The 22,902-nt window shown below is 43.6% G+C and overlaps 1 protein-coding gene across 1 annotated transcript in view; it reads right to left on the minus strand.

The window, feature by feature from the left end:
- LOC126281668 (putative inorganic phosphate cotransporter) overlaps positions 1-22,902 on the minus strand; it is a 130,709-nt gene that overhangs the window by 10,938 nt on the left and 96,869 nt on the right. Inside the window, exons 7-8 of the mRNA XM_049980823.1 lie at positions 9,492-9,624; positions 2,022-2,266 (exon numbers count right to left, since the gene is read on the minus strand). Coding sequence (XP_049836780.1) covers positions 2,022-2,266; positions 9,492-9,624 — 378 coding nt within the window. The remainder of the gene's footprint in view (positions 1-2,021; positions 2,267-9,491; positions 9,625-22,902) is intronic.

Below are 22,902 nucleotides of genomic sequence, written 5' to 3' on the forward strand. Positions count from 1 at the left end.
TGGAACAACATGAAAACTTCTACTTACACAAATATGCGAAACGGAGAGTTGAGAAACTTACACATTATTTCGATATTGCCCTAAGCTTTATTTAAGTACGTAAAAAGCAATAAAATTCCACAACAAATTCTTTCTTTTGTCAGATTAGTTGTGCATATTAATATTATTATTATTGGCACAGGTCGTAGTTGTATAAATTTGTTGATAAACGTAACTTATGCACCAGATGCTATTAATTTAACACCCTCAAATTCATCTGAAGTTGTGAACACCCAGAATGTATATTCACGAGCCGTCACTGCCTGTCAGTCTGGAAAGAGCATTAACCCTGTGAGTCGTCACCGACAACTCCTGCACAAACACTGAACCAAAGCGATCCTGATACTTCACTTGCACGATTGCTCGAGTTGCTCGTGTTGTGCTGATTTTCTATGCCGTCTCCTGTGAATTCTGCCTCTTACTACAGTATTACTTGTCACGAGTAAAATGGCCCATATCTCTTCAGGTATTGGTTTCCAGGCAAATCTTTAAGGGAACTTTTCATCTAGTTTTGACGTGTTCCACCACCTGTAGGAATAAGTGACGCTTTTTTTTAACACTCCATAGAAGTTTCTTTTTATTTGTATAAAAATGCACTATGTTGCCTGTAAGCAGTTGAGTGCTACCATTCCATAAAATATTTAAGTACTTATATACGAGGGTGAGTCAAATGAAAACCTTAAATTTGTAATAACAAATAGAAATTTCGCGCCGTTATCCTGTAAGTTGGTAAGCGTGCTACAAACACCGTGCAGAATGGTCTGTAGGTGGCAGCTTAGTGCAGATGCACACATACCGTCGCAGTATCAGTATGAAGGTGGCCCACCAACTTGCGACTTGCACCAGGGAAGAACAGCGTTCTGTTATTCGGTTTTTGGGAAGCGAAAGTGTGAAACCTATTGAAATTCATCGACGAATGAAGGTTCAGTACGGTGATGCATGTTTGTCACAGCAGCAAGTCTGCGAGTGGAGTAGGAAGTTCGCAAATGGTGTGACTTCAGTGGAAGATGCTCCTCGTGCAGGTCAGGCACAACGAGTTGTGACTCCACAGAACATTGCAGCAGTTGAAGCCATAGTGAAGGAAAACCGCCCAGTGACACTGAATGACACTGCAGCATTTTTACAGATTAGTCATGGGTCAGCACACCACATTTTGTGTGATGTGCTCCAGTTTCACAAAGTGTCTGCAAGATGGGTGCCACAGCAGCTGACTCCTGAAATGAGACAACGACGTGTTGCTTGTGAACAACTTCGTCGGCGCTTTGAAAGAGAAGGTTATGGCTTCCTTGCAAGAATCGTTACTGGGGATGAAATATGGGTTCACTTCCACCAACCAGAAACGAAGAGAGCGAGCAAGGAATGGCGCCATTCCTCATCACCAAGTGATTTCCATGTGTTTGGACCACTCAAAGACGCAACAGGAGGAAAGAAGTTCCGTTCTGACGAAGAGGTACGCCATGCGGTGCATGAGTGGTTGCACATACTACCAAAAGAATTTTTCTCTAAAGGAATTTATGCACTTTGTAAGCGCTGGAGAATTTGCATTGAGCTTGGGGGAGATTATGTTGAAAAGTGATACACCTTTGTACCACTTCTGCACAATAAATAACATTAAAAAAATATTAAAGGTCTTCATTTGACTCACCCTCGTAGAAATCACACTAAACGTATCTACATACGTTATATAAAAGTTAACTGACAAAGACAGCATGAAAGATATCCCTCGTTCGCGATCAAACAAAGAAATCAGAAAAAAAAGCACGTCGCATCCAACAATTTCAGTTCTCGAGCAACCTGCCCTATAATTGCCATCTGGTGACAAGATACCACACTACGAAGAAGAGAGCAGCTGTCAACTGAGCCCAGCCAGGGGATGACTCTATGTGACCTACATTGTCGATTAAATGATTAGCAAATATGTGAACGGAAAAATTGATTGGAGCTGAGACTGAATTTTACTCTGTGAGGCCATCTGTACTTACGTTATCCTTGACTACAGCCCCCACATAAAGTGGTGCAGCGATGGACGTCAGTGTCCCTATACTGCCACAGATACCAATCATCAGGCCAGAGAAGTTTGGTGCGATGTCAATATGGTTCATCTGGTAGCCCATGATGGTCATACCATTAAAACCGATGGCGACGGTCAGCAAAATCACAGCTGCCGTTGGGTCCTCCACGGGGATGAAGCTGAGGGCTACTAAAGTCGCCGCTGGCAGCCAGGAAGCTGGAACATACTCGGAATACTATTTTCCCAATTCACAAATGATAAGCCTTACTTTAATAAAGTGATGCTTATTACGAAATGCAATAAGTGATTTATCTCAGATGTAACTTCTCGAAGAAGAGTTATTGACTTACATTCGTGCTGACTTCCTTCTCCATGAAATAATACAATTTTTCATGGATATTGGAAAATTGGAAATGTTTCAATTAGAGATACGAGCTCTATATGTACTGAGCCTTATCTTACCTGCTGATGTTTTTGAATAATTCATTGGATGCTATTTCACTTATTTTTTATTATTTCACTTCTGTCTACCACAAAGTTAGAAAGTGACAGTTTTTTTTAAATTTATTTCACATTTTTGTTTACATCAATTTCATAACATCTCCCATAAAATGTTATGCATAGGGGAGAGTGTTCTACCTTGGATCACATTTCACACTTTTGCCTCAAACCAACTCTTAATAGAAGTTTACTATATTCTTCTTCCTACTTTAAAAGACGCCATTCACCTTGTATGTGCTCCAGCCTTTTTCTGAAATTACAAAAATTACTTCGAAAATTAAGGTCTTTCCAAATGTGAAAATTGTTCCAAGGTACAAAATGGCCATGTATCTATGGACAAATATTAGGTGGGAATTTAAATATGCTGTAATCCGGAAAATCGTATTAGCACTGTATTTAATAATCTGTCACATGGAATTGATGGCATTTCCAGCAGGATGATAAAACCTTGTTCCCAAGAGATACGTGGGATTCTTAGCTAAATTTGTAACGGCTCTCTGAAGCAGTGCATTATCCCAGATAGACTAAAGCCTGCCATTGTTAAACCACTGCATAAAAAAGAGGATACGTCTGATGTCAACAGCTACCGTCCAATCTCTCTTCTGACTGCCTCATCCAAAATTTTTGAAAAAGTAATCTATTGTACAGTAGCATCACACCTTTGTAAAAATAAAGTTTTAACAAAATGTCAGTTTGATTTCCAGAAAGGTTTTCCAACGGAAAATGCTATACATACTTTCACTGATGAAATATTAAATGCACTTAATAAATGGAAGTCACCTGTTGGGATTTTTTGTGATCTCTCAAAGGCTTTGGATTGTGTAAATTATGGAATACTTCTAGACACGCTCAAGTACTGTGGTATAAATGGGACAGCGCTCAAATGGTTTAGATCATACCTAACTGGAAGAGTGCAGAAAGTTGAAACAAGAAGTTAACATAATATGCAAACACTGGCGATTTTTCAAACTGGGGAACAATCAAAAATGGGGTGCGCAAGGTTCGGTCTTGGGTCTTCTGCTGTTCTTAATATATATTAATGACTTGCCATTCTATATTCACGAAGATGCAAAACTAGTACTTTTTGCCAATGATACAAGTATAGCTATCACACCCAACAGAGAAGAATTAGCTGATGAAACTGTAAACGATTGTTTCAGAAAATCATTAAGTCGTTCTCTGAAAATGGGCTCTCATTCAACTTTGACAAAACACAGTATATACAGTTCCATACAATAAATGGAATGACACCATTAATAAATATAGACTTCGATCAGAAATCGGTAGCTAAGGTAGAATTTTCAAAATTTCTAGGTGTCTGCACTGATGAGAGGCTGAACTGGAAAAAACACACTGAAGATATGCTGAAACGTTTGAGTTCAGCTACTTATGCTATTAGGGTCATTGCAGATTTTGGCGAGATACATCTCAGTAAATTAGCTTACCATGCCTATTTTCATTCTCTGCTTTCGTATGGCATCATATTCTGGGGTAACTCATCATTGAGTAAAAGAGTGTTCATCGCACAAAAGCGTGTAATCAGAATGATTCCTGGAACTCGTCCAAGAACATCCTGCACACACTTATTTAAAGAGCTAGAGATCTTCACTGTAGCCTCAGAATATATATATTCACTTATGAAATTTGTTATTAACAATCCGAACGAATTCAAAAGTAATGAGAGTGTACATAGCTACGACACTGGGAGAATGGACGATCGTCACTACTCAAGGTTAAATCTAACTTTGGCTCAGAAGGGGATAAATTATGCTGCCACAAAAGTCTTTGGTCACTTACCTAATAGCATCAAAAGTCTGACTGATAGCCATATAGCTTTTAAAAGGTAATTAAAAGATTTTCTTAATGGCAACTCCTTCTACTCATTAGATGAATTTTTGGATACAGTACGTGGGAAATTTTCCCACCCCAACACAAAAAAAATTAAAAATATTAAGTGTCATGTAATATTTTGTGTAATATAATATCTTGGATAGACACATTTTATTAACCTGACACGTTCCACGTCATTACAAAGTGTCGTATTCATGATCAATGGAGCAAGTATTAAACTAATCTAATCTACTCTGAACTCCGTTATACACCAATTATAATTTAAATTAAGTTAACCATAACTATTACTAAAAGCGAATTACAGGTTATAGTAACTACATTTTGAAATAGGAGCTATTGGAAACAAAACCCGATTTCCATTTTCTAGATGGGTAAAATACTTAAGACATGAAAAAAATCACTTCATTTGCAAGTATTGCATATACCACGGTAAGGTGAAAAGTGAAAGATGGCGCACGATCGATGAAGTGTGGCTTAACTATCAATACGTTACCCCTTAATAACTCTAAAATTACATACCATTTTACTCACAATAAAATACTGTACCTGAAAAATTAACAATACATTACGCTTTAATATACTGTACAGGACTTAAATGAATGTTACGAGAAATATTTACAAATGCTTTGCAAAATACAGAATCCATGTCTAACAACAACAAAAACTATAGAAAACGGCATAAATTGCTTATGGCTGTCTATAGCACCATTTCCTTTATGTGGTTTTAAAATCTACACTCCTGGAAATGGAAAAAAGAACACATTGACACCGGTGTGTCAGACCCACTATACTTGCTCCGGACACTGCGAGAGGGCTGTACAAGCAATGATCACACGCACGGCACAGCGGACACACCAGGAACCGCGGTGTTGGCCGTCGAATGGCGCTAGCTGCGCAGCATTTGTGCACCGCCGCCGTCAGTGTCAGCCAGTTTGCCGTGGCATACGGAGCTCCATCGCAGTCTTTAACACTGGTAGCATGCTGCGACAGCGTGGACGTGAACCGTATGTGCAGTTGACGGACTTTGAGCGAGGGCGTATAGTGGGCATGCGGGAGAGTCGCTTCTGCCTTGGTGCCAATGATGGTCGTATGCGTGTTTGGCGCCGTGCAGGTGAGCGCCACAATCAGGACTGCATACGACCGAGGCACACAGGGCCAACACCTGGCATCATGGTGTGGGGAGCGATCTCCTACACTGGCCGTACACCTCTGGTGTTCGTCGAGGGGACACTGAATAGTGCACGGTACATCCAAACCGTCATCGAACCCATCGTTCTACCATTGAGGTTCCAACAGGACAATGCACGTCCGCATGTATCCCGTGCCACCCAAAGTGCTCTAGAAGGTGTAAGTCAACTACCCTGGCCAGCAAGATCTCCGGATCTGTCCCCAATTGAGCATGTTTGGGACTGGATGAAGCGTCGTCTCACGCGGTCTGCACGTCCAGCACGAACGCTGGTCCAACTGAGGCGCCAGGTGGAAATGGCATGGCAAGCCGTTCCACAGGACTACATCCAGCATCTCTACGATCGTCTCCATGGGAGAATAGCAGCCTGCATTGCTGCGAAAGGTGGATATACACTGTACTAGTGCCGACGTTGTGCATGCTCTGTTGCCTGTGTCTATGTGCCTGTGGTTCTGTCAGTGTGATCATGTGATGTATCTGACCCCAGGAATGTGTCAATAAAGTTTCCCCTTCCTGGGACAATGAATTCATGGGGTTCTTATTTCAATTTCCAGGAGTATATTTCAACATACCGTGTTTTCTTAGGTACACTATCGTTTCAGCAGAACACTGTCAACTACTGATCTACGTATATCCTACTGGCCATTGAAACTACAGAGAAACTGCAGAGAAACTGTGGACAGATAACGCAGACCCACACACTATAAACCTTATAGCCATCACACAGTCCAAAGACGACCGACGTTAGAAGTTATCGACAGTGAAATAAATCAGCACCGGATGAAGTAGCATCATTTCGGTCCCTCTGTTTCTTGACGAGGAAGATGACAGGGTTGCAACAGAATTTAAAGAAAAACTACCGTCTCGATTTACATGCTAATTTGACTTCAACTGTTTCCTTATTAACACTCTCCCAACGGCTGGAAGTGCGTGTCAGAATCTCCGTGTTGTTAGGTTCCAGTGTCACGTCAGTGCTCTGCAAGGGGAGATTTTGTTGGCTGTTGGAAACGTGTGTGCCGTTCAGGTCCAGTACACCGGTCCTCCACTGCCCTAATAGTGTGGTCAATATATGACATGCCATAACTGCAGGGAATACGGTAGACATCCACTTTATCGTTTACGGAACCTAAAAGAACCCCGATCTTGGACCGTTGTCGGAAAAGAAATATCACACATAAGTTCGCAAAATGCGACCAGTCCTGTTCGAAATGCTCCTGCGTAAGGCAAAAAGGCTGTCGACTTCGGTGCCACCTCGGTATTATCGTCACTCACCCGGTGAACAGCTGGTCGATAGCGCAACGCCAAGTCTGATCTGGCTTTCACTGTGACAGATCTGATGAAAGGTGACCTCAAGATGGTCTAACTCAGCAGACAAACTCTCAGGGTCGGAGATGGCATGGTCTCTATGAACCAAGGTACGAAGCACCCCCTTACGCTTAGCCGGATGGTGTCAGGTACGAGCCTGCAGATATAAGTCAGTATGAGTAGGCTTCCTATAAAGTACATGTGTTAACGTACAATCAGCCTTCCTCCTGACCAACACATCAAAGAAGGGAAGGCAGCCATCCTATTCCACCTCCATAGTCAAACTAATATTCCGGTGGATGGAATTCAGGTGTGCTGAAACGTCATTCTCACTCTCATGATGCCAAACATCGTAAGTATCGTCTAATATCTGAAAAAACGCGCAGGTTTCAAAACTGACGACTACAAGGAATGTTCCTCGAACTCCTGCATAAAAAAACGCAATAATAGGAGAAACAGGCTTTCCGTCGCAAAGCCATCTGTCTGCACCCATTGCTGGCCATTCATTAAAACGTAAATATGAGTCAACAATTAACCGTAACGAATTCACACAGGATCGCGAATGAAGAGAGAGATCACCTCAAAACTTACTTGAATATCAGATTAATTGAAGCGCGCTCCATCTAATCGAGGTAAGAAATCCGCCGAGTTCTTAATGCGAAGCTCACACGGACCTTCTACGGAGCTAAACAGAGTAGGAAAGTGCTTTGCTACATGATATGTCGAAGACCAACATTACTCACAATCAGGCGAAAATGTTTTAAATTTCCTTACACATTGTTTGCTTGGTGCATTTGTGCTCTGAAAATGGCAGGGTGTGCTCCAGTCGAAGTATCGGTCGTTGTCGACGACCACCCGGACGCATACATCTAAGTTTTTGGGACATTTCAAACTATTTGTCGCAATTACAACTGTTATTTCTTAGTAGCTATGACGTAAAGAATGTACTTTATATGTGAAACCCTGCTCCGACGTAAGACAGGACCTGATGGCCCTAATCGGACCAGGTTAAAAAATTAATAAGTAAAGTTTTCGACTTTATTGATAATTTACCTTTCCTGTAATTTCATGACGTCTTGTGCGAGGGCTATTCAGAAAGTAGGAAACGTTTCCGCCTGACGCCGCTAGGCGCGCGCCGATCGCGTATATTTTGGTATGTGCGTGCTCAGCAGCTCAGTCGGCATCCATCCATGACAGCGGGAACGTCTCTGCGCGCCTGGCTTTTTCGATATTCGACTTTGAAAAGTGCGCTGCAATCGCAAATCCCGCTGGTTGTGACGTGCGGTCTGTGATAAGGTTTTTGTTGGCAAAAAACCTAAAATCTACAGAAATTTATCGTGAACTGTGTACGTCCGACCATTCTGACTGACGATCTTGTCGCTCAAGTTGATGAAACGATTCGTGAAAACCGTCTCTTCACAATAAAGGAGCTTTCGCTTTCTTTTTCAAATGTTTCACGGACTTTGTTGTTTGAAATTGTCACTCAAATGCTAGGCTACCACAAATTTTGTGCACGATGGGTGCCCAAAATGCTTACAGACCACCATAAAGAACAGCGAATGGGGGCAACGTTGACTTTCCTGGAGGCCTACCACAAACATGGTAATTCATTACTGGATAGTTTGGTATAATTGGTTTATTGTTTGTTGCTGTTTCTGGTGGTAGTCTTTTGTCTTGGTTAATTTTTCCTATTCCTCATGCGATTGCTTTAGCTTATTATTTAAAGTTTTTGACTATTACAGTAGTTGTTTTAGGTGCTTATTTGGGTTATCTTTTTCCTAAGTTTGATTTTTCTCATAATTTATTTTCTTTAAGTACACTCTCTTTTGTTAGATTTGCTGCTTCTATATGGTTTATACCTTTTCTTTCAACTAAGTGGTGACGAGACTTGGGTGAAACACCCCACTCGCGAGACAAAATTAGTCCATGGAGTTGGGGCATACAAAGTCCCCCCAAAAAACGAAGAAAATGTTTGCAAACCTTGTCAGCAGGAAGGTGATGGCGACAGTGTTTTCGGATAGGCAAGGTGTGCTTCTTATTGAATTTCTCGAACGTGGAGCAACCATAAATTCTGCTCGGTGCTGTCAGACTTTGCACAAACTTATAAGAGCATTTCAAAACAAACCACGAGGAAAGCTGACGTCCAAAATTTTGTTTTTGTACGAGAATGCCAGACCTCACACGGCCAACCCTACTAAAGAGCTCCTTAATTCATTCAAATGGGAACTTTACCCTCACCCGCCCTACAGCCCCTATCTTGCACCAAGCGACTTCCACTTGTTTCCCGAGATGAAGAACTGGCTTGCAACGCAGCCCTTTGATGACGACACGGAACTCCAGGCGGGTGTGACTCACTGGCTGAAGTCTCAGGTTGCAGAATTTTTCGACGAAAGTATTTCAAATATTGTCCACCGCTATGATAGGTGTCTTAATGTGTTTGCCGACTATGTGGAAAAGTAGTATGTCAGTCGCTCTTTCAGATGTATATAATAAAATTTATTTCTAGTACTTAGTTTTTTTTGTGCCAAAACGTTCCCTACTTTCTGAATAGCACTCATACGAAAAGCAGTACACACTTATCTGCACATACTTTCTTACCAATGGAATTGGCCACCTTCCTTAAGGCCCCCTTGCTGAATATTAACTTCTTCTGTACGCTGTTGACGATCCAGCTGAAGGAAAGACTCAGGACACAGTTAACGACGTACGGCAGTGCAGAAAGTAGCCCGTTCTGCGAGAACAAACACAAAAATTCAGCTGCAGAATTTGAGCTGCTTCTTGCATTCCACAGAGTACCTCATAAATAAAAACTTATTGATAACACGATACTAAAGCCTAAAGAAACCGTGCACTTACACGATATATAACGAAAGCAGGTTCTTTATTATTGTTATTATTATTGTTGCTATCGTTATTACCATTGTAGAAGATAATCCAAATTTCCAACACCGATGAATGTTGACGAACGCGGAAATATTTCGTCAAGGTTCAAAGTAATGCAGTCCATTGTTCGGGTTTAACATTGATGGGGCCTCAAAGGGATGTCAATAGCACACTCAACTCAGTCATCTTCAGTTACCCTTATATATGAATGGGAATCAACTCTGTACTGCGCTTATGAAGCTCTGGTTTACATTCGACACTCTTTTTTTTTTCATTCACATTGGTCCTTAGTTCTAAACAACCCGTAGCGTAAGGCATTTCATTTGTCGACTGTGAACCAGTCTACCGTAACGAAATATAGGAGGACCCACCACAAATTCCAAGCACCGTCCCAGAAATTATTCAAGAATAATAACACTATTTGTGGCTCGTCACTCTCAAGAGGAGTATCTTGAGGCAAGAGCAAGTAGTAACAATATCGTTGACCAGTTGCCAATGGGAGCCGCATGGAAGGCGTGCTACTGACGCATCTGTAAAATTTGTACGGACGAGTGATCCCTGTTGGCCGTACTATTCACTTGTGAACTAAAATTATCGACCAGTCTCTAAGGAATCCATGGTACTGATTGTGGTGAGATTTATCTCACCACGTTAGACAAGTTACCATTGGGGGGGCTCTTACACGATACCTCCGCTACGCTTTCCTGATGAGGTAGTCCTGAGCCTCAATAGTGGCTTAGTCTTGACGCCAAACAACTCTTGGACACTGGACAAATCGATAATGCAAATGTGTCTACATCTCATGTGGCTAACCCTGTGTTTATCTTGGAGCTACATACTTTCGACATCTTGATCAGCAGATTGAATCTGGGAAATTTTTGAAAGAAGTTCTAAAATATCCATTTATTGGTCATTTAGTCAAAGCCTGAATACCGCCTCTGGAAGCGTAGGAATGTTCCTCCAAGGTTTGTGATCACTGTATGGACTCTCAGGCATGTTACAATGGAAAGAATTCAATCCTGATCTGTGGATAAAATGTTATCCTCACATAAGAGAGTTAACGAGAGTAATTGTATTATTATTGAAGTACTCTTTTAAAAAAGTGAGTCGCGTCCAAAAATTACACTTGATTGTACTGTGACTAGGCCGCATAAGACGTTCTAAAGACCACAGACAATGGGAGTCATGTCTCAGGCAATTTTCTTATCTGTAACCTTTCAGTAGGGTAATGGTTTAGACCACACACTTACGTACGTCCAGGTTTTGCTATTGACAATCATAGTTAGATAGAAATCCACTTTCTAGGGCGACAGATAGGTCGTCGTTGACCTACAAATTAATCACAAATATTACCTAGTTCTTTACTGTAATTCCGTCACGGCTACGCTTCATTAAACTGGCGACTAGTATCGAACCGTCGAGTTCATTTTCAAGCCAGGCCTATTAAAGCTGCACTAATCACGAGTGGAGGGCAACGGGAAACCACCCCTGCAATCACTTCCCTAGCCGCTCATGCGGTGGGCCTCTCTGACGAGGCTTCCCCCATGACAAGACCTGCCGTACGGCAGAACACAAAGTTAAGTTATAATGGTGCTGGGTGAGGCAACAATCACGTCACACGTAGGTAATACACACATGATACAGTCACATGGGAACCAGATTAGTTTCGCAATGTAAACGTCTTCATGAAGTCCACATTGTATATCACGTGTTCATCACCTAAGTGCAAAGTGACTGTCACCGAACCACTGTTAGTGTAGCTTTAAGAAGCTTCCCTTGAAAATGAACTTTGAAGCTCGAAACTACACCACTGGCCATGAAAATTGCTAGACCAAGAAGAAATGCAAATGATAAACGAGTATTCATTGGACAAACATATTTACCAGAACTGACATGTGATTACATTTTCACGCAATTTGGGTGCATAGATCCTGAGAAATCAGTACCCACAACAACCACCTCTGGCCTTAATAACGGCCTTAATACGCCTGGGCATTGAGTGAAACGGAGCTCTGATGGCGTGTACAGGTACAGCTGCGCACGCAGCTTCAACACGATACCACAGTTCATCAAGAGTAGTACCTGGCGTATTGTGACGAGCCAGTTGCTCGGCCACCACGGGCCAGTGTTTTCAGTTGGTGAGAGATCTGGAGAATGTACTGGCCAGGGCAGCAGTCGAACATTTTCTGTATCCAGAAAGGCCCGTACAGGACCTGCAACATACGGTCGTGCATTATCGTGCTGAAATGTAGGGTTTCGCAGGGATCGAATGAAGGGTAGAGCCAGGGGTTGTAACACGTCTCGAATGTAACGTGCACTGTTCAAAGTGCAGTTAATGCGAAGAAGAGGTGACCGAGGCGTGTAACCAATGGCACCCCATGCCATTACGCCAGGTGATACGCCAGTATGTCGATGACGAATACACACTTCCAATATGCGTTCACCGCGACGACGCCAAGCACGGATGCGACCATCACAACGCTGTAAAGTGAACCTGGACTCATCCGAAAAAATTACGTTTTGCCATTCTTGCACCCAGGTTCGTCGTTGAGTACACCATCGCAGCGCTCCTGTCTGTGATGCAGCGTCAAGGATAACCGCAGCCACGGTCTCCGAGCTGATAGTCCATGATGCTGCAAACGTCGTCGAACTGTTCGTGCAGATGGTTGTTGTCTTGCAAACGTCCCCATCTGTTGACTCAGGGATCGAGACGTGGCTGCACGATCCGTTAAAGCCATGCGGATAAGATGCCTGTCATCTCGACTGCTAGTGATACGAGGCCGTTGGGATCCAGCACGGCATTCCGTATTACCCTCCTGAACCCACCGATTCCATATTCTGCTAACAGTCATTGGATCTCGACCAACGTGAGCAGCAGTGTAGCGATACGATAAGCGGAAACGGCGATAGCCTACAATCCGACCTTTATCAAAGTCGGAAACGTGATGGTACGCTTTTCTCCTCCTTACACGAGGCATCACAACAACGTTTCACCAAGCAACGCCGGTCAACTGCTGTTTGTGTACGAGAAATCGGTTGGAAACTTTCGTCATGTCTGCACGTTGCAGGTGTCGTCACCGGCGCCAACCTTGTGCGAATGCCCTGAAAAGCTAATCATTTGAATATCACAGCATCTTCTTTTTGTCGGCTACATTTCGCGTTTGTAGCACGTCATTTCGAGGTGTAGCAATTTTAATGGACAGTAGTGTAGTTGTCAGATTGATAAAACGTAACGAAGCCAGAATTACAATAAAGAATATTTTTATCCAAGTTGCCGGTCTTGCCCTGACTTCATGTAGGAAATATGCACAAAGATTACCCGATTTTATCCCTTACCGTTTACAGTTGTGAGATATGGAAAAAGATGCTATTTATAATACTCGTCCTATCGAGGAGGGTAGCGCAGTGGTTAACACTCTGGACTCGCATGCAGGAGGACGACGGTTCAAAGCATCGTGCGACCATCCTGATTGCCTGGGTAGCTCCTTAGCACTGCCCCTTTCCTTCCTCATCCTTTCCCAATCCGAGCTTCTGCTCTGTCTCTAATGACAGCATCGACGACGGGACTTTAATCACTAATCTTCTCCAGCTTCTCTGTACTCGTCCACAGACTCTTCGTGATTCTCTGGACAGAATCTGTGGCACACAGGGAATCAAGTACCTATACGGTTACAACACTTTCGTTACATTTGTTGAGTTTATCTTGTAATGGCAATAACTGTATGATTACCAGAAATTTACCTTATGGTTGAAGATGTATTCACTTATCACGCCCAGTAAAAACAGTAATGTTGTCTATAGATGGCGAGCCACGAAAGAGAAGTTTCATCTTTTTCCCAAAGCAACAATATCAAGCTACAACACCTAAAGACATCCGGTTTTTTAAGAGATAAGATGGTAGAATGACTACTACCAGAGTTAGGATCCCAAACTAGTATCACTGTTACACAGTCCACCAGAACGTGTTCATCTGTAGTTAATTTTATATCTGAGGGACTTGTCCAGAAATACAACATCCTATTAACCGTCTTTTTTTGAAAAATGATGAAACCGCGGAACAGGTCTTAATCCACAACTTTCTGGGGGGGGGGGGGGGGGGGGGAGATACTCATATTTCCAAATGGGCTTGTACAGTTGCGGTTGCCCTACAAGAAGAACTATTTCCTTTCATCCGCCAGCTAGTAACTAATTTATAATCAGTTGCAAAAGTATTGAGAAACACAATCATTCAACAGCAAAGAAACTGGGGCACTGCAGACGAAATAACAAGAAGTTATGACCGTTTGGCAACAGCCGCAGAAAAACCAGTCTGGGGCGTGACGTCAGAGAGAGAGAGAGAGCGGAAATGCGTCTCGATTTAGGAAATGTGAGGTAGCCGACAAAAAATTGGTTCAAATGGCTCTGAGCACTATGGGACTTAACAGCTATGGTCATCAGTCCCCTAGAACTTAGAACTACTTAAACCTAACTAACCTAGGGACAACACACAACACCCAGCCATCACGAGGCAGAGAAAATCCCTGACCCCGCCGGGAATCGAACCCGCGAACCCGGGCGTGGGAAGAGGTACCCGACAGTCACTCTGTAACTGCCTAGGCTCCGTGTGTAAGTATGGCGACTTGTCGTTCATACACATCGATAATGCGAGAGGTCAACTAGAATAACTCAGAGTGTGTGTTATCTGTAAAAGACCATTGTAACAACAAGCATTTTGTGATTCAAAGTATCGCTCATATGCCCTGCCAATTTCATTAAAAGTCTTTAGTTGTTACAGTTTATTTGTCTTTCACAACAGGGTAAAGTGAGTACTAAAGTGGTAACCCTGTTTTATAGAAACCAGTTCTTCCGCATCGCGTAACCTACCGTGACGTCACGACAGTGGAGAAACAAAGCTTACAACCATACTATCTTACCTGGAGGTAAATGGGGGAAAGAAATACAGTAGAAGAAGAATGGGTAGCTCTGAGGGATAAAGTAGTGAAGGCAGCAGAGGGTCAAGTAGGTAAAAAGACGATGGCTAGTAGAATTCCAAGAGGATCAGAAGAGATATTGAGTTTACCAAATGGTTCAAATGGCTCTGAGCACTGTAGGACTTAACAGCTATGGTCATCAGTCCCCTAGAACTTAGAACTACTTAAACCTAACTAACCTAAGGACATCACACAACACCCAGCCATCACGAGGCAGAGAAAATCCCTGACCCCGCCGGGAATTGAACCCGGGAACCCGGGGGTGGGAAGCGAGAACGCTACCGCACGACCACGAGATGCGGGCATTTGAATTTAATTGATGAAAGGAAAAAATATAAAAATGCAATAAATGAAGCAGGCAAAAAGGAATACAAACGTCTCAAAAATGAGATAGACTGGAAGTGCAAAATGGCTAAGCAGAGATCGCTAGATGACAAATGTAAGGATGTAGAGGCGTATCTCACTAGAGGTAAGATAGATACTGCCTACAGGAAAATTAAAGAGCCCTTTGAAGAAAAGAGAACCACTTGTATGAATATCAAGAGCTCAGATGGAAACCCAGTTCTAAGCAAAGAAGGGAAAGCAGAAAGGTGGAAGGAGTATATAGGATCTATACAAGGGCGACGTACTTGAGGACAATATTCTGGAAATGTAAGAGAACGTAGATGAAGACGAAATGGGAGATAAAATACTGCGTGAATAGTTTGACAGAGCACTGAAAGACCTGAGTCGAAACAAGACCCCCGGGAGTAGACAACATTCCATTAGAACAGATGTGTGAGACAAGCGAAATACCCTCAGACTTCAAGAATAATATAATAATTCCAATCCCAAAGAAAGGAGGTGTTGACAGATGTGAAAATTACCGAACAATCAGTTTCATAAGCCACAGCTGCAAAATACTAACGCTAATTCTTTACAGACGTATGGAAAAACTAGTAGAAGCCGATCTTGGGGTAGATCAGTTTGCATTCCGTAGAAATATTGGAACACGTGAGGCAATACTGACCTTACGACTTATCTTAGAAGAAAGATTAAGGAAAGGCAAACCTACGTTTCTAGCATTTGTAGACATAGAGAAAGCTTTTGACAATTTTGACTGGAATACTCTCTTTCAAATTCTAAAGGTGTCAGGAGTAAAATACAGGGAGCGAAAAGCTATTTACAATATGCACAGAAACCAGATGACAGTTATAAGAGTCGAGGGACATGAAAGGTAAGCAGCGGTTGGGAAGGGAGTGAGACAGGGTTGTAGTCTCTCCCCAAATGTTATTCAATCTGCATATTGAGCAAGCACTAAAGGAAACAAAAGAAAAATTCGGTGTAGGCATTAAAATCCATGGAGAAGAAATAAAAACTTTGAGGTTCGCCGATGACATTGTAATTCTGTCAGAGACAGCAAAGGACATCGAAGAGCAGTTGAACGGAATGGACAGTGTTCAAATTGTTCAAATGGCTCTGAGCACTATGGGACTTAACATCTATGGTCATCAGTCCCTTGGAACTTAGAACTACTTAAACCTGACTAACGTAAGGACATCATACAACATCCAGCCATCACGAGGCAGAGAAAATCCCTGACCCCGCCGGGAATCGAACCCGGGAACCCGGGGGTAGGGGATGCGAGAACGCCACCGCACGACCACGAGATGCCGGCGAATGGACAGGGTCTCGAAAGGAAGATATAAGATGAACATCAACAAAAGCAAAACGAGGATAATGGAATGTAGTCGAATTAAGTCGGGTAACGCTGACGGAATTAGATTAGGAAATGAGACACTTCAAGTAGTAAAGGAGTTTTGCTGTTTTGGGAGCAAAATAACTGATAATGGTCGAAGTAGAGAGGATGTAAAATGTAGACTGGCAATGGCAAGGAAAGCGTTTCTGAAGAAGAGAAATTTGTTAACATCGAGTATAGATTTCAGTGTCAGGAAGTCGTTTCTGAAAGTATTTGTATGGAGTGTAGCCATGCATGGAAGTGAAACATGGACGATAAATAGTTTGGACAAGAAGAGAATAGAAGCTTTCGAAATGTGGTGCTACAGAAGAATGCTTAAGATTAGATGGGTAGCTCACATAACTAATGAGGAGGTATTGAATGGAATTGGGGAGAAGAGGAGTTTGTGGCACAAATTGACTAGAAGAAGGGACTGGTGCGTAGGACATGTTCTGAGGCATCAAGGGATCACCAATTTAGTACTGGAGGGCAGCGTGGAGGGTACAAATCGTAGAGGGAGACCAAGAGATGAATACACTAAGCAGATTCAGAAGGATGTAGGTTGCAGTAAGTACTGGGAGATGAAGAAGGTTGCACAGGATAGAGTAGCATGGAGAGCTGCATCAAACCAGTCTCAGGACTGAAGACCACAACAAGAACAACATCTTACATGCAAACAAGAAGAAAACCAACATCCATATAATCACACTACACCGGTTTTTCCAACGGTTTCGTCGCAAATGGGCAGCCCAGCTGCAACGTCACCAACTACAACAGCTTCAGTGCGGCTACCGACTTTCTGGACAACGCATGCTACAGAATGGTTCGTGCATCTTCCAACAAAATAGCGTACGTAACAACAAAGGCAAATTGAACGTAATCTACGCTAAACGGATGAATAACTGGTTGAAGTGGTACAAGACTTTGTAATGCAGCGCATCTGGGAGCAGTCATATCAGCAGTTTAGAGACATAGTAATGAGGAGCCTGTCAGTACCACAGAGACAACGTATACAACGAATCCTGAACGAAGAGCCTATCGGAAACGGAAGCCTGACAGTATTGTTACGGCACTTGCGTAAAGTGGTGTGCCAGAAGCTGTTCTCAGGGGCATTACGCACAATATGGCATCAACAATTGCTGCGGTTTGGCAGCACACCATATTTTACCATTATCTACATTAACAGAGGAGGCGGACTCAATGTTCCATTCTTTCCCTGCGCCCCTTTTGAGAATATGTACGCTACGACATACATAGTACCGCACACTCTAGTTAATGGCGGTGTTGGATATAGCAACACACCGAAACTTCACATTTACGCCATTCGTGGTGGAAGAGTGAGATAAAATTGAGATAGAGAAAATTGACTCCGCTTTAAGGGACCTACAGCGCCAATTCCGTATCCTAGAAGAGGAAAATATTGTCAATCGTCGCGCAAACTATGTTCAGTCTCTTCAGGGGCAGACTTGAAAGTTAGAGGTCAACAAAAATCACACATCCACTTAGCTCTGGTATCACGTTAAATTTGAGGTGCGATTATCTGTGTCGTTAACAAAACTACAAGAGCGACCGATGGAGGGCATTATTGGCTGAAAACAACAGCTTCAGATCCCCGCATACGCGACATAAAATAGAGAGTATGACAATTCCATTTCCTCGCGGAATATGCGTCCGCAAGTGTCAAGTGTTTTAGTGAGACGTATCTGTGTTAAATACAGAGCACACGGTATCAAGTACTTGTTTTACAGTGGTTCAGACATTAGCTTCCTGCTCATTCAATGCACCAAGGCAACGTATCATCAGCATGGCTGCACATAAGCGGCTGATAATTCTGTTATTCCTTCCCCTGCTGTAACGCCCCTGCCAGTGAACCCCAGCCCACAAATATACGGCGTATGGGCTTTCAAGGTTGCTGCAGTCGTCTCTCATCCCATCCTAGGAGTGGATTTTTTGAACCAGTTCAAACTCTTAGAGGGCGTCAGCTGATTACGATGGATCTTCAGCATACAGTCCCTGTAAGTATGAAGACAGGTTCAAGTACACCTGCCACCATCAGCGAGGCCAAAAATCAGTTTCAGCAACTTCTACGAAACTAACCAGAGTTACCTACACTATTCAAGCACGTCATTCCACATTCGGAAAATAATTGGACGGCCTGTTCCCGCCAGCAGATGCCGCCTATCAGAACATCACGCAGCAACCAAAGTGATTGGACACAAGAGTTATATGCAGATCAGATAACTCCTTGTCTTTACCGCTTCCTTTGCTGAGTAAAAAAGATGGTACTTTATGGCCTTAACTTCTGGGACTGTCCCAGATCGTTACGCCATCCAAAATATTCCCAGATATTCGGGACTTTACAAGTGTGTTATATGAAGCCTCAATTTTCACTGTAACTGATTGTGACAACATCCGTACGTGTATACCAGTGGCCCCCAGTGACATACCGATGACGGCTGTGATTTCCCATTTCGAGTAGTTTGAGTTTCGTTTCATGCCATATGCAGCCCAGATGTAGCAGTGCTTTATAAAGTCATTGAGTTTCAAGAGATTAAAATTTTGTTTTCCATAAATAAACGACGTTCTGGTTCCAGAATGAGATTTTCACTCTACAGCGGAGTGTGCGCTGATATGGAACCTCCTGGCAGGTTAAAACTGTGTGCCAGACCGAGACTCGAACTCGGGACCTTTGCCTTTTTCGGGCAAGTGCTCTGCCGAATGAGCTACCCAAGCACGACTCACGCCCCGTCCTCACAGCTTTACTTCCGCCAGTACCTCGTCTCCTACCTTCCAAAATTTACGGAAGCTCTCCTGCAAACCCTGCAGAACTAGCACTCTTGAAAGAAAGGATATTGCGGGGACATGGCTTAGCCACAGCCTGGGGGATGTCTCCAGAATGAGATTTTCACTCTACAGCGGAGTGTGCGCTGATATGGAACTTCCTGGCAGGTTAAAACTGTGTGCCAGACCGAGACTCGAACTCGGGACCTTTGCCTTTCGCGGGCAAGTGCTCTGCCGAATGAGCTACCCAAGAACGACTCACGCCCCGTCCTCACAGCTTTACTTCCGCCAGTACCTCACCTCATACCTTCCAAAACTTTACAGAAGCTCTCCTGCGAACCATGCAGAACTAGCACTCTTGAAAGAAAGGATATTGCGGGGACATGGCTTAGCCACAGCCTGGGGGATGTCTCCAGAATGAGATTTTCACTCTACAGCGGAGTGTGTGCTGATATGGAACTTCCTGGCAGGTTAAAACTGTGTGCCAGACCGAGACTCGAACTCGGAACCTTTGCCTTTTTCGGGCAAGTGCTCTGCCGAATGAGCTACCCAAGCACGACTCACGCCCCGTCCTCACAGCTTTGCTTCCACCAGTACCTCGTCTCCTACCTTCCAAAATTTACGGAAGCTCTCCTGCAAACCCTGCAGAACTAGCATTCTTGAAAGAAAGGATATTGCGGGGACATGGCTTAGCCACAGCCTGGGGGATGTCTCCAGAATGAGATTTTCACTCTACAGCGGAGTGTGCACTGATATGGAACTTCCTGGCAGGTTAAAACTGTGTGCCAGACCGAGACTCGAACTCGGGACCTTTGCCTTTCGCGGGCAAGTGCTCTGCCGAATGAGCTACCCATGTACGACTCACGCCCTGTCCTCACAGCTTTACTTCCGCCAGTACCTCACCTCCTACCTTCCAAACTTTACAGAAGCTCTCCTGCGAACCATGCAGAACTAGCACTCTTCTAAGAAAGGATATTGCGGGGACATGGCTTAGCCACAGCCTGGGGGTGTCTCCAGAATGAGATTTTCACTCTACAGCGGAGTGTGCGCTAATATGGAACTTCCTAGCAGGTTAAAACTATGTGCCAGACCGAGACTCGAACTCGGGACCTTTGCCTTTCACGGGCAAGTGCTCTACCAACTGAGCTACCCAAGCACGACTCACGCCCCGTCCTCACAGCTTTACGTCGGAGAGCTTCTGTAAAATTTGGAAGTTTAAAGTTTCGTTGAAGTCCTGGTTCTTCCCCGTAATGAATAAGAGCACAAAAAACATTTACAACTGTTATTGCGATGCATCCAGGAGTATGGCGTCCTTCTAAATGCAAACAAGTGTACATTAGGATAGCCGTCTTTTAATTTTTTGGCGATACAAAGTGTCAGCAGAGGGCATCAGACCCTTCCCGAACGTGCAACACTGCGGCCTAACTTCCCCGGATTGGGCCTCGAGGCCAACAATGCCACACTATCACTTCATTTCAGTGGGTATCAGGAAATTGGCAGCCATTTGTGTATTATCCCTGAAAGTTTTCACCTACTCATACTCTTTGGTCAGCAGTCGAGTGGTTCAAATGGCTCTGAGCATTATGGGACTTACATCTGAGGTCAGCAGTCCCCTAGAACGTAGAAGTACTAAAACCTAACTAACCTAAGGACATCATACACATCCATGCACGATTCGAACCTGCGGCCGTAGTGGTCGCGCGGTGTCAGACTGAAGCGCCTAGAACCGCTCGGCCACAACGGCCGGCGGTCTGCGATCGATCGAGTGCTCCTTGCAATATACGAAGCAACGAGCTTTAGACAAAGTTTTCTACCAGCCTTCCAATAAATTAATGACCAACGCCCACCTCGCTGTACGAGACAACAAAAATTTACCAGGAACATCTGACATAAAAGCAGCTTTAAAAGGTGAGACCTTAATTTCTCCCGACGTGTACAATGTTCAAATAACTTACGGGACTGCAGGCGGAAGACGACAGATGTACGACGTTACCAACAGTGAATGTTCTGCAATGTCGGTCCTAATTGTCTGACCAATTCATGAGACGGCTCAAACAGCAAAGAATACGCCAGACATCCATCATCTTCGACCGTGGTCATCGTATTTCCACAAAATACGACCAATCCTTTTCGAAATACTCCGCGCGTTGATTATTAATTTCACTACTGATAACTTCTAACGCCTTCACCTTTCGTTTGTGATGGCGCTAGTGTTTACAGTGCGCGCGTTTGTGTGTGTGTGTGTGTGTGTGTGTGTGTGAAGTTGTTTACCTCTGCGAGGAGGAAGTTTATCGTTTCTGGCGGGGTTTATCTAAACTTCGCAGCAGAGGAGTAAGATTGCAATGTGCGTTGTCGTTTGTGCTAAGTTGGTTTGACAGAAATTTTGTTCCAACGTTTCTCAAAGGTCATATTAATTCACCTGCTGCCCGTTACATCAAGCCTATCTCTTGCTCGTGAAGGAATCCATTACACTCGCCCACAGTTGAATTTTGTTTCCAAGGAATTGTTTGAGCTTCATTTAGTGACTGCTTAAAAAATTACTGCTTTCTATTGGGATTGACTGGGAATTTCATTCTGTAACTGCCCAGCATTGGTAGAAGTTTGAAAGTTTCCCAGGCTCCGGGTCTAGTTGTGCAACTTCAACGTTCTGTAATAAATATCACCGAGGAAGATTTTGACGACGCAGCGTTACCCGTGCAAGTTAAAACCGAGTTTTTAAACTCCCTTGCATATCACGTATTTGCTGCAGTTTTGCCTTGAAAACGGTTGGGTTTGCTGGTGGTGGTTGCCGACGACATCGCCTGGCTGCACTCTCGTAAGTTACTTGAGCTTTAAAAATACCGTCGCAGACTGCCTCCTGCGGGCATGCAGCGAGATCAGTAGAGTGTCATGGCCCGAGACTGTGAACCCCCAGTGTACGGATCCAGAGTTACAAATGTTAATACGCTATGGCAGCTACAGTTGCAAATTTAAGGAGACCTTTCTTCCAGCATTGCATATTCTGATGATGTGACGCTGCCAAAGGAACTCTGCATCGCAGTTCCGAGTAACACAGGCACTGCAATGTCGTATTTATCTGCCGACACTGGGCAAGCTACTTTCGAATAAAATGTCTCACCAGTATGGGAACATTCATAACGGATGTGTGAGAACAGGTTATAGACGCATGGTTGACGACATACGGAAGTTTGGGCATGGCCATGAGTCGTGCAGGAACAGCCAAACTGAAAGGCGATAAAGAGGGAGATCCGGGTTCGAGTCCTAGTTTGGCACGAATATTCAGTGTCGTAATGATATTCTACAGCTGATGGTTGTCATTTTTCTGAAAATGAAAATACATTTATTGTAACCATGCAAGGTTCGTCAACTAATACGTGTGCGGAGGGAATGTTTCACATTTCAGTGGTGCCAGTTAAGTATATCAATAGACTGGGTTTCACTAGGCATGGCCCGCACCGCAATAGGTATGGAAGGGGGATATTGGCAAAGCTTATAGGTGACAATGTAATGGGCGGTGGCGGGATCACTCACAGGAAAATCGCAGTTCAGCGTGGAACTGTGTGATTTTCAGGTTCATCTCAGTCAAGCATCAGTGTCCGAAGGCATTTCTAAGACTGTTCAGAACGAACTGCTGGAAAGCATTTTGGAAGTGTACCCT

The sequence above is a fragment of the Schistocerca gregaria genome, chromosome 1, assembly GCF_023897955.1.
Source record: "Schistocerca gregaria isolate iqSchGreg1 chromosome 1, iqSchGreg1.2, whole genome shotgun sequence".
NCBI lineage: Eukaryota > Metazoa > Arthropoda > Insecta > Orthoptera > Acrididae > Schistocerca > Schistocerca gregaria.